We start from the raw sequence: 12,815 nt of genomic DNA on the forward strand, positions 1-12,815 counted from the left end.
ATCTTAATTTTTCTAATAATAAAAATATTTAAAACAATTCATGCACTTTTATTAAAAATAAAACTAATAATATTTTTTTTTTAAACAAAATACATTTTATATTTACATCCAATTTTAACTGTAAACATCTCAAAACATTGGCACATACCATAAATTCTCTATTATTGGCAATCTTATTTTGGAATTTTTATACAACAATTTCGTTTCCTTTTACATCACAGCGCTTACTATTATTTTTTTAATAAATAAGTGCCTTTCACGTTTCAATAGTAGTTTTAACACTGATTTGTGCATATCCAGTCCAAAGGACTTGCAATCACATTAATATTGTATTCTCTCTTGCAACATACGCTATTAAATTAAAACTCAACAACTCATAAAAACTTAAAACTAATCACAGACACTTTAAAATTTAGGCTCACTCAAGGCTTATTGGGTTCAAGGGACTTAAAGAAATTAACTTTTTTCAATTTTTAACAAAGTTATCATGTCACTCTTAATTTCTTCAGCCCTTTAAAGATTTGACAAGAAAAATTTTGTGTGTAAAGCAATGGTCCAAAATTTTGGAATCAGCGCCATTTAAGTATGCATGGCAAAATACTGCTATCAAAGGGAGCTAAGTAAAAATCAAAATTTCATGGCCTCTTGGTGTACATGTAGATGGAAGATACAAATATAAAACATTATAAAAGACTTGAGCACTTGCAGAAATCAATATTTAGCACATTATTTTCCATCCGTTGTTTAATTGTAGAATGACTCAATCAAATCCAGGTACTGTTCGTGAATGACGTTTCTCTTAACCTTCATGGTGGGGCCAAGCTCTCCTCCTGGAATCGAAAAGTCCTTGGGCAAGACCTTGAATTTCTGCACCTTCTGAGCATTTGAAATGGCCAACTTGTTCGCACGGACTATTCCAGCCTCCAGGGCTTTCATGACCTTTGTTATTAAAAAAAATTGATTTATATCTCACTGACAAAAATAAAACTTGAATTACTTTCTCATCAGGACCGTTGATAATTTCAGACAACGTAGTTGCCGAGCTGCCTTGTTCTTGGCACCATGCCCTGGCGCCGCTTGTGAGTTTGTCGAGAGGCTCGCCGGTGTCCAAATTAGTCTCAGTCTGTGACGTCAAAATTATTAAAAATATATTACAAGCTTCCAAGGCTGAAATTTATACCCTTAGAGTGAGCAGAATGGAGAGGAACTTTCTGCGATCGCCAATCAGCATGGCATTGCTAACAACTGGAAGTTCAGACTTAATGGCGTCCTCAATGGGCACAGGTGGAACGTTTTCTCCTCCGGCTGTGATCAAAAGCTCCTTAATGCGACCAGTGATGTAGAGGAATCCATTCTCGTCCTCTTTGCCGATGTCTCCAGAGTGCAGCCAGCCCTGGGCATCCATCGCCTCCTTGGTCTTCTCCTCGTTGTTCAAATAACCCATGAAAACTTGCCTTCCGTTCATGCAAATCTTTAAAAAAAAAATTAGATATCATTTCACACATAATATGTGCTTAAATATGCTTATTAAATTTACCTCTCCCTGTTTGCTGGCGTCTTGCTCGAACAGTAGAGTTTGCATTCCAGGCAAAGTTTTTCCCACACTATCAATTTTGAAGAACTCGTTCGTGTTCAACGTGTGGGCACCAGCTGCTTCGGACATTCCGTATGCCTATGAAAAAAATTAATCTGTATATGAACAGGAGCTTCTCTCAATGCTTTACCTCCATGACAGGAATATCCAAACTCATAAAGTATTTCACAACATCTGAGGCAATAGGGGCGGCAGCAGAAACAAAAAGATTGCACCTGTCCAGTCCGAGGGCCTTCCTTACCCTCTTCAGCACAAGGAAACTGGCAAAAGTGTAGCCCCAGGTAGGCGTATTGTTTCTGGAATATAAAAATTAAATTAACAAATTTTTCCTTTTTTAATTCCTCAAGTTTTACCCATTCATTCTGTTGATGTTGTACTCGAGACCTTTGCTCTTGGCCCAGGTGGCTAGGGTCTTCCTGATGCCAGTCGACTGCCGACCAATATCCTGCATTTTCTCGTAGATTTTCTCCCACACTCTGGGCACGCCGAGGAACTTGGTGGGTCTGATTTCAAGCAGAGTTGGCAACAAGCTTCCCTTCAGGGCGTCGGGTTGGGCGAAGAACACGGTGGCTGCATAACTTATTGTGATAAAAAGATCAACTACCTAAAAAACAATAAAAATTACAATGAGAGGAAAATGTCCCCACACGATATCTTACTTGGGCTGCGACGTGGCTAAGAGGCAAGTAGCTGACAATTTCCTCCTCCCCTGTTCTTAACTGAAGGTAGCTTCCGATGGCAAGGGCGTCCCAGGTCAGGTTATCGTGACTCAACATAACACCCTTGGGGTTACCAGTGGTACCAGACTATATAAATAAAAATAAAGCAAAAGTGTTAAAATGGGAAATGAGTAATGAGTGACTATTTGCAAAATAATAACTCACAGTGTAGACAAGGGTGCAGCACTGATTGACGGCAATCCTCTTGATGCGCTCATTCAACTCATCATCCTTCTCTTCCTCTCCAATTTTCAACACATCCGCCCACTGTGAAAATGTTTAAAAATAAAAAATAAATTAAATATGGAAAATTAAAAATAAAATTATATACTTACGCTAAGCACTCCTTCAGCCTCAACTTTCCCTGAGTATTGGATGATGGCTTTCAGATGGGGGAGACGAGACTTGACCTGAAGGATTTTCTTGAGCTGCTTGTCATCCTCGACAACAATAATATTTGCCCTGCTGTTTTCAGCACAGTAAAGACAAGCTTCGGCGCTGTTTGTGGTGTAGATGCCAGCAGCAAAACCACTGAATCAGGAAAAGATACATTAATAAGCGTTTATTTTAGAAATAAATCCATTCTAAATATTTATATTTTAACTTGACAAATAATTTTTTTTTAAATTCATCATATTTTTACCCTGCATAGATGGCTGCCAAGTCAGAAATGAACCATTCAGGCGAGTTGAATCCGAGGATGTTCACCGAGTGGAAGCGCTCAAGGCCGAGCTTGATGAACGCCTTGGCCACGGTGCGGACATTCTGTTCATACTCTCGGAAGGTGATCCTCGTCCAGTCGGCGTTCTTGTCTGCTTTGACTGCCATAGCGGTGCGGTCCGGATAACGCTCGACGGTCCTCCTCAGCATGGTGGGCACTGAGATGGGTTTTTCAGCGGCAACCCCTTCGGTGCCAACGCGGAGCTTGACGGCGCCATCAGGAAGGCAGTTGAAAAGAGCCTCGCTTGGGATCAACTGGTCAGGACCGTCCAAGTACTCCTTCATTTTTGGTTTGGCTTTAGGCTCTGCTATCACTCTGAAATAACCAAAAATATGTTATTTTTTGCGTTAATATTTCTCCCATAAAGTTATAAAAAACTATTATTCCCACAATTTTTAAGGTTCTAATTTTAAGAAAAGTAAAAAATATTGATTGAAAAACCCAAAGTGGAATTTAATTGCTCAACCTTTGCATTAAATTAATCAGATTTTTCAATTTTTGAATTGAAATGTGTCTGATGATTTTAATTTTAACTGAATTTGTATTAAATCTGGACTTACAGAAATGATATATTATAGAAATAGATGAACCGTTTGCAGCCGATGCAAGATCAAAACTGCGTTTGATCTCATTTTTGATTCATTGATTGCGTGTCCGCGCTAAGGACGATCAATGGGCGCGAGTGCCAAAAAGTCCGAAATCGAAAGTGCCACTTACTCAATCGTTGGCTGCACTTCAATGACTTGCGGAGCGGGTTGTTTCTTGGTCTGCACGGGGCTGTGGTGGCCATTGACCGAGGGTGGCGTCAGGTCTTCCTCGTTGGACGAGTCGACCAGGCTGAAGCCGTTGACCTTGTGACCCTTGGGCTCGTCGTCCTTGGGCACCACCTGCTCCACCGGCGCGACCTCGGCGCTCAAGTTCTCCGTTTCCATCCTCCTGTAACACGCCACGCCGACCATCTTTATTCCAAATTTTTTTTGTCGGGGTTAAAAACGCGGGGCCTGTTTGGCGTCTGGCGAGACACTGACTCTGCCAAAGTGGCGTGATCGTAAAAAGGGGAAGCGCGGCTTGTGGCAGGAAGTCTCAATACTGCTTGCGTTCACAAAAAACGCCCAATTCTTATCAAGCATGTATTTTTTCCTTCCGCGGGTACTGTATTATGACGTGCATTGTACATAGGAAAACCTGCCCAGTTTCCGCGCCAAGTGCGAACAAAATATTTTTTCCTTTTTAAATATAGGACAAAAATATTGATGTAGTTTGTATGATGATAAAAGATGACTAATTCTCTGAAATATTCCTCTAATTTTTTTAATTTTCCTTAAAAGATGATAATTCTAGTCTACATCTAAATTATCAACATTTTTATCATAATGAAAAAAATTAGTAGCCAAAGCCAAAGCTCATAACATTACAATGTTTATTATTATCACTGTCAGTCAAAATAATAAAAAAAATTATTTTGGAATTGAAAAGAAAACAAAGGGAAGAAAGGGCATCACAGCTGCTGAAACGCTTGACGAAAGAGAAAAATTTCGGCCTCCTTGATAGCTCTCGGAAAATACGATAAAAAACCTCGCAAACCACAAATCAATTTTTATGACATAGTTTTAAAAGGTAATGTTTCTCGTTAAAAACAAAATTTGAAAATTGTTGGGTTTTAATTTCATGTAAATTCAAAGAATGCCCAAAGTAGGTATAAAATGTCACTTCCTAAATTGATTATTTAGTTTTTTTAAATATTTAATTAAGAGAGAGGAAATGAAATATTATATCTTTTTCTTCAAGAGCTGAAGAAGGCATTGATATTAAAGTGCCGAAAAGTTTTGGGTTTCAACAACGATTCAGATTACAGTATCCCAATTTCCACATCCAGACCTTGTGATATACTGCAAAAATTCATTCCGAGTACTGGAAGTGTAAAAAATTAAATAATATTTTATAATTTTTCTTCGATCAAAAACAATTACATTTTATCAAGTCTGTTCAATATAAATTTCTTATATAATTTGTGATTGGACGTCATTATTGCACTTCAATGATAAGTCTCCACACTTATTCTTCATTTTTATTTTTTTCCACTGATAAGAAGCAAATAATACAATAAAAACTCTCGCACTTTGAGTCAAATAAAGAACCTCTTCATTGCACACATGGCGATAGGGAAAGAAATATAAAAGGGTGGCCTGACCGAGTGCGAATCATCAGCCCACTGCTACTTTCCTGATAAGGGTTTGCTTGCTTTTGATAAAGGAAAGGCAGGCAGTGGCGCGGCAATGTTTGCCTCCATGTCAGTCCCTCCTGTTTATGGGCATCACGCACGCAAAAAAAAATAAAATTGATCGCGAGAAACTCTTCGGTTAAGCGACGCATCTCAGGCTTTTATGCAATTCAAATTTTATGCAGTAAAAAGGCGATTATTTAATTTGCATTGAAAGAGTCGGAAGGAGTGAATTATTATTAATTAAGAGAATTATGTAGGAAAGGAAATGATTGTCAACTCTTTTTGCTATTTTGCATATCACGTTCGCTGCACTTTAGATATTATATTTGCTTGAACTTTGCGTTTACCGAGTGAAGAAGAGAAAAGACGGCTTATTGCACTTTTAATATTTGTTCTTCGGATCGAGTGTACAAATGACTCTCGCGCTTCTCAGAATGCAACCTTCAAATATGCAAACGCTTGCATAATACTCTAGAAAACTTTTTCGTTTCACAATTCAGCAATTAATTAAGTGAACGATGCTAAAACGAACAATCCATTTGTTTCCTTCCTCTTCTTTTGTTAATGTTATTATAAAAAAGTTAAAAAATCACAGTTATTTCGGCATTAGAAACTATGATTGGGCTATCTGTGGGTTGAGCAGGTTGGAAACTACAAATGACCCTGATTGCGAAAAGTCGATATTCGCTGGCTGCTTGATATAGAAAGTGGGAGCCGCGCATTTTCACACACACAACAAAGCGCCGAGCAACGTGTTGAGGACCAGGAAGGAGAGCGCGCGCTGCCCGCCTTTTAATATTTATTATGGTTGCGTGGGTGCGAATTACGTGTAACTCGTGGATTGAATGAAAGATTGAAAAACTAGTATGGTGCGTCGCCTTGTCTCAGTAAATAAGGCCATCATGTTTGAAAATTAAAATCAAACTCGGAGCTTTCAACCTCTTGCAAGGGGCGCCTGTTATCCTTAAGTAATAAAAAGCTTTCTTATCGCACGACGGCTTGGAAATACCGCGAGCTTTTTGCTTATTATTTAACAATTTAACACTCCTGGGAATCACAAACAAGAAAATTTTCAAAAGCATAAACAGAAAGGATTATTTTACATTAAACTGCTGGTCAACAAATTTATTTTCAGCAATGATTGTTATTTGTTTTAATGAATTTTAACTAAAAATAATAAAATTAGGATGTCAAATTATGCAGCAGAATAATTTATAAAATTACTCTTTTAATATCTACGGAGGTAATAATTCAAACAAATTCATTAAAAAAAGGGTAAATGATTTAAAAATTAAGAAAATTACGGAAATAATTCCAATCAATTGCGTGAAAAATGCTCATTATTGACTATGAGAAAATTGATAACGGTCTTACCTATCATGCCACTGCACAACGACCATGTTGTCGCCGAATTCAAATTCCTTTCACGTTACTAATTTTTAATTTTATCCCAAAGAGTGAAGAGCGGCCTGTTTACATTTGCAAACAGCAGACTGTGAATGAAAGCGGAAGGCTGGTGCTCAACTGCGCTATGCCATCCATAAGTCCCACTACTATATCTGCCTTGTGTATAAGTTTCAAGCCGCGATTTAGGTCACGGTGGGGACAAAATTCACACACTCTTCTTTGCCTGCCGAAGCATAGGTCTTTCTCTACCAATCAGAACAAACAACACCTGGTGTGTGTTTGAGTATGAATGGTATTCCCTAATATTTGGAAATATTCTTCGAATGTTTTTCAGAATACTCGAGTTGGAAAAACAGATTTTAGGTTTGGGGAAATCTCCCTTTTGTAAAATTAAATTACCTAATGGTATTTTAAAGGAATAAACTAATTTACAGTCTTTGCAATTAGTAAAATTGCATGTATTATTGCTGCCAGCTTTAAAACGTATAGCTTCGCTTTTTCCATTTTTTGTTTTACAATTGTACACAAACCAAGAAGAATGAATAATAATAATTATTTAAACATAGTGTAATAATTTGAGAGGAGGTAAGGGAAATCCGGGAAAATCAATTTAAAAGAGCAATGAAAATAAGATTAAATTTCAAACAAACGATTAAAAAAAGCCCCTTATTTAAGATTATATTTTGTCCTCAATTGAGTTTTCAATAAAGACCATATTTTGAACTATTACATTTTGATACAAATTCAAACTCCTTTTATTCTGGTAGCATAGGTAAGTTTTCAAATAATATTAATTTATGTAAGGCATGTTTGGATTTTTGAATTATTATGCTCTTTTAATCCTAATAATTATAATTTAAAATCTTTAAAGACCGAAAAAAATTAAAACACCGTCAAGATGGAGACAAGAATTTATCCATACAAAAATATGGAGGTCGAAATTCGCTCTTCCATGCGGAATTCGCGTATGAATATTTACGACTTTGTCCTTCACCATGGAAACGCTTCAATTTACCGCTTTTTACGCACACTGCGGCGCTAACTCGACCTCAAATTTGTAATGGTGTGCATTAAAGTTTCCCGAAAGTGTAGGCAATGAACCGCGTGGGGGCCAATAATGTTCCTGACTGGAAGGACAAGGCCAAACATTATCAAATCATCTTCAAACATAATAATACGAAAAAAAAAAAGAGTATGCAAGGAGCCCCATCCTCAAATATCACCTGAGATTTGCACAATCACGCGACTGTGTCTCTCACGTCATTTCCCTTCGTCGTCAGCAAGCAAGGATGACTAGATACATTTTGCTCCATTACAATGCTGCGTTGCACCTTGGAGCAGAAACAGACGTTTTCCTATTTTGCTTCTTTGTGCTTTCAAGGCCTGAATATCCATTTGTTTCTGCTTTTTCTTAGCGCGGTTTATTGACACTTTTTATTCTTTATTGAAATTTGTGGCGATCGATTCAATTTGCACGTTTATACACTTGCGTCACATCATATAATTTTTTTAGGCACGGTGAGAAGGTTGCGCAATATTTTTGGATCCTTATGTAAAAATATAAACTGCCGCGGAAATATACCCACTCCCCAAAATTTTGCTTTATAAATAGGCGTGATTTTCGCGATAGGCGCAAAACTGGTTCCAGGACTTTTAGGCAACGAATTTCTCCGTTGGTTCCGCAATTAATGGGAGATGATAGAAGGTTTTTAGCAAATAAATTAATGAGGCCAAAAATCATCAATATTCATAGAGTTTTGAGAGGGTCACGTGTAGACCAAACCGAGTATCGATTAGGAAGAACACGAGTCTGAAGAGTCGCTTATTCACTTTGACATTTGGCGCAAATAATGGAGGAAAAATTTGTGGCCGGTAAATCTAAATGTTTCATAAGAGCAGATGGGTAAAAAAAACTGCAATAAAACGTTTGCAGAAATAAATTTGGAATGACAAAAGAATTATTTTAATCATAATCACTACAAAATTCAATTCGGCAAATATAAATATCAGCATTAATCTAAACTTTTTAATTTGTATGAATCTCACCTAAATAAATTAAAAACAATAAAATGAGGTCACACTTGTAAAATAATCAGTTGCGTCAAATCATCTTTTAATGGAAATTTTATTGTTAAATGAAATGTGTGAAATGGGTAAATGAAAAAATTTAATATTAAAGAAGTTGTGTTGCTAGTTTTGATTGGTTGATGTTTTAATTAAAATGCAATCACGAAGCAATCTAGGATATAATTGCAGTGCAACCGCAAGCAAGATCGATATTTCCTTTTCAATCCGCTCTAGAAGTGTGATTTTAGAAAAAAAATCATGCCTCTCGACTTCAACTAGGAGAACATAAGCATAGAAGAGGTGCGTGCAACTGAAGCGGTTTACAGAGAGATGAATGCGGCCCTGAGCATCTTGCAGTGCAAATGAACTGAGAGGTCAGTGGCAAGGAAAACTGCATGGAAATGCATCCATCCTAGCGCAGAGCACCTTGAGAGATCGACGGTAATATGCAGGTTGATAGATGTAAAAGTGAACATATGCACTGCATTTTACTTCTAAACCTTTCAAAACACGTTTTTCCAGCTATCTAAGAAAAAAAATGTTCCTCATTATTAGGGTTAATAAAAAATAAAAAATTAATATTAATGGTTAAATATTCATTGTGCAATTTTTTAATAATTAAATCAAGACCTATTAACATTAGTTTTTTAATAAGTTGAAACAAGTCAAAATAAGTAAATTAATAGTTCCATTTCCATCAATTAGGCGCCGTAGACTTCAAATTGGTATGAAATTTCCACAAAAGTTATAATGACAAAAAGTTTTTCCAACATTTTTATTACAAATGCGTTGTAATTTTGATTATCTATTGGGGCAGTTTCTTATCTTGGAATCGTTATTTCAGGGCTTTGGGTCGCAAGATTAAGTGAGACTGAAGGTCGGGATAGAAATAAAAGTATTGCAAAATCCTTAATAAACTTCGATGACTTTAACTGGAAAACCATTTAATTCAAATGCAGAAAAACTAGATAAACTAAAATTGAAATGATAATAATTATACATAATTTCAATTGAAAAAAATAGCAGTGTTTGTCCTTTAGTTGTAAACATTTTTAATTTTTACGTAATATGTTTTAAGAAACACATTGTCTGCCGAAACAAATTCTGTACGGCTTGTATGTAATTATTTTATTGGCGAGTTAGGCAAGGTCAATTTTTGTTGCGCTTGAGTTATATCATATTTTTGGGCAACTTTATTTTTGTAATTATTGGCTATTAAAATTTTCATACTTCATAACAGAGGCTGTAATAAGCGGAATTAAACTTATTTCCGTTCGTTCAAAAGAGTAAAATCATTAATTCTTATAATTAAAAAAAAAAACGTGATTACTTCACTTCACGGAAGAGTCATTTGAGGTCGCGTCATAATATATTCAAATTACGCCGTGGAAGTTTCCCTTTCAGCTCCAAACTGCTGTCAACTAACCATGCTACGGGACTCATCGCAGTGTTATATAATGTTATGTACGAACAAGAAGTGTCACATTATAGTTAGATACAATTGTTGGAGTGGTAATGGATCGATTACAATCACATGGAAATTTGTAATGCAGAGAGTGGTGCGCTCGAATTTCATAATTACTTTCAATGTGTGTGATCGTTACTGCTCTGACACATCCAAGCTTCTATAATTAAATTGAAAACACATATAATATACATGCAGATTGCAACAATTAGAGCATTTAAACTTTTGATTAGAGAGAACCGTAAATCACGAGAATCTGATTCACTCTCATTGCAAGAAAGATAACAAGATAACTGTCAGTTAATAAATAATATGCAGAACCATCAAATCATTCAGTTGTGTGAATGTAAATTTAAAATTGATCTCATTTGGAAAAAATAAGATATTTAAATCTTCCAGAGATTAATAATTTAACAGTGCAGATCTTTGTAGACTTTGTATCAAAAATAAAAATTGATACAATATATAGATTTGAGCTTTATAATTTTATTAAAATTTAATTATTTCCTACTACAAGACTCGTCCAATGAAAAGGTTGCCTACATTCAGGGAAACTTTGAAAAAAAAAACTTTTCCAGCACATTTTTTAATAAAAATCAAAATACTTATTTTATAAATTGCTAAAATTGATGCTATTTTTTAGGTCTTCAAATTAATTTTATTTTATTAAAAAAAAAAAAAAAAAAAAAAAAAAAAAAAAAAAACAGACCAAGAGAGAAATCATCATAATAGTAAAATAACAAAACGCTTTTTAATAATTTTAATAAAATTTTTAATCTTTTTCTTTCTTTACGGAAGGTTCTGCATTGTAGGGAAGACGAAAATTTCAAAATAAATGGAATTACTTGCATCAAGCAAGAAGGTGTCGCAAATTTTCCGCCTTTTTGTGGTCGTTAGTTGTTACTAGTCACTTTGGCAACCAGGAACAGAGATTGCGCAACTTTTCCATCAAGAAACAAAACAAGAGGAGTAGTAATTTGTGGTCAGGAAAAAAGAGCAGAGGCGCCAATTAAAAAAAAATCTCAGTGTCATCATGAGTGCGATCACACCACTGCCATTCAAGCCTTGCCATTGGCCACGCGCGCAAAACAACAACATGCACATTACAATAATCATTCCACGCCGACAATGAAATCGTTTTATTTTATTAATTTATTTATATTGCTCAAAAGTTAGGAGGAATCGGAGGAATCTAAAAAAATCTCGTGGCCGCAAAAAAGGCGCCATCAAATTTTGTGAATATTAATTCCCTTATCAGTTTAATTAATTCAAGTGTGGTTTGAAAAATTTGTCCTTGGATTCTTTCGCCTGATAAGATTATCATTCAAGCTCGGGGCAGCGCGTAACCTCTCTTGCATCGACCCTTGTCCCTATAGTGATCGTTTTGTAATTCCGTAAATTTGATTGCACTCTAATGTCCTCGTTTTATAAATGGGTAAAAAGTCTAGTGACAAGACAACGTGCAAAGTCCCAAAGTCCGCGAGGAGCGAATGGTAATAATTAGTTTTGTAAGAGCAGAGACTCCAAAAAGTCCAAAGGATGTCGACAAGCAAACACTCCGTATAGTTAAAAAAAAAAGGTATGCAAAGGTCGCCTGAATTTTTAACGGAGAAAATAATTTTACAATAGAAGTTGAACACAATTCTCCGAAAAATAAAAATTTAAATTTTTTATACAAAAGAAACCGCATGATCTATTAAAATAAAATTTTGATTTTTGTAATTATTTTATCATCCATTTTATCCTTGATGAACAGAATAATTGATTAATTTGAGGGCGGCTAGCTAAATAATGTAATTTAATATTTTCATTTACAAGTTATATTCGTTCTATTTTTTCCGTGAGTGCTCTTTTAAAAATTCGTATGAAAAATTTAAATGAAAAAATCCATTTCATTGAAGTAAAAATTATAAAATTAATGTTGGAGCTAATTTTAAGAGCTCCAAAAAATGTTTCAACAAATGTTTTCTTATCTAAAATAACCCGCACTTGTAATATGAGCCAAGAACATACAAGAAATTAATTATGAACTCTTTGCACCTCCTAAAGGAGCCTGCACTTGACGCAACAGAAGATAAAATACAAGAGTTCTCTCAATGAGCTAAAATTCAACTGCTTATCAGTGCCAAGCAAATTCCCCAAAATTCAAAGGTTGAAATTGTTGTTGAAACACGTACTGAACCTGGGACCCAAATGGTTTAGGGAGATAAGCACAAAAGACTAAATTGCGGTGCAAACATAATAAAAAACTCACCACACGATCCATCTTCTTGAGCACCCTATCAGACCGCGTTCGATCGCTTATCAAATCAGTATGTGCGATATTTGAATGGAAATCAGTTGCTATCGCTGACCAAGGTGACCCTTTCCTGCCTCACAATTCAATTAATTTTATAATTAGATTCTACTTTGTGGATTTCCAGATATAAATTACGGAAGGATGTATTTTTAAGGCAATAAATTAAATCAATTTAATTAAATGAATTTTAGATAAGTTCTCTCTTATCGGCTTTTTTTTTTTTTTTTTTTTTTAATAACTTCTATTCAAAGATGATTTTTTTATGTGAACCGATGTGAACCTCCTACACTGCTCCTACAGTCATTAAATGAAATAAAAA

General features: G+C 35.4%; 1 protein-coding gene across 1 annotated transcript; it reads right to left on the reverse strand.

Moving 5' to 3' along the window:
- Positions 1-27: 27 nt before the first annotated feature.
- On the reverse strand, positions 28-6,786 carry LOC132205146 (long-chain-fatty-acid--CoA ligase ACSBG2). Its single transcript, XM_059634046.1, has 12 exons — positions 6,633-6,786; positions 3,752-3,970; positions 2,957-3,349; positions 2,649-2,844; positions 2,479-2,580; positions 2,254-2,400; positions 1,948-2,198; positions 1,725-1,890; positions 1,538-1,672; positions 1,181-1,471; positions 998-1,123; positions 28-939 (listed from the first exon to the last, which is right to left on the reverse strand). Exons 1-12 carry the CDS (start codon positions 6,656-6,658, stop codon positions 745-747), a joined length of 2,247 nt encoding a protein of 748 aa, XP_059490029.1. The 5' UTR covers positions 6,659-6,786; the 3' UTR covers positions 28-744.
- Between the last annotated feature and the right edge of the window lie 6,029 nt (positions 6,787-12,815).

Source organism: Neocloeon triangulifer, unplaced genomic scaffold, assembly GCF_031216515.1.
Source record: "Neocloeon triangulifer isolate White Clay Creek 2 clone unplaced genomic scaffold, ASM3121651v1 ptg000002l, whole genome shotgun sequence".
NCBI lineage: Eukaryota > Metazoa > Arthropoda > Insecta > Ephemeroptera > Baetidae > Neocloeon > Neocloeon triangulifer.

Coding starts and splice junctions, on each gene's coding strand:
- LOC132205146 (XM_059634046.1), bottom strand. CDS start 6,658: ATGGTCGTTGTGCAGTGGCATGATAG. Junction 2,581..2,648: donor AGGCTGAAGGAGTGCTTAGC/GTAAGTATATAA, acceptor ACATTTTCACAG/TGGGCGGATGTGTTGAAAAT. Junction 1,472..1,537: donor ACGCCAGCAAACAGGGAGAG/GTAAATTTAATA, acceptor TTTTTTTTAAAG/ATTTGCATGAACGGAAGGCA.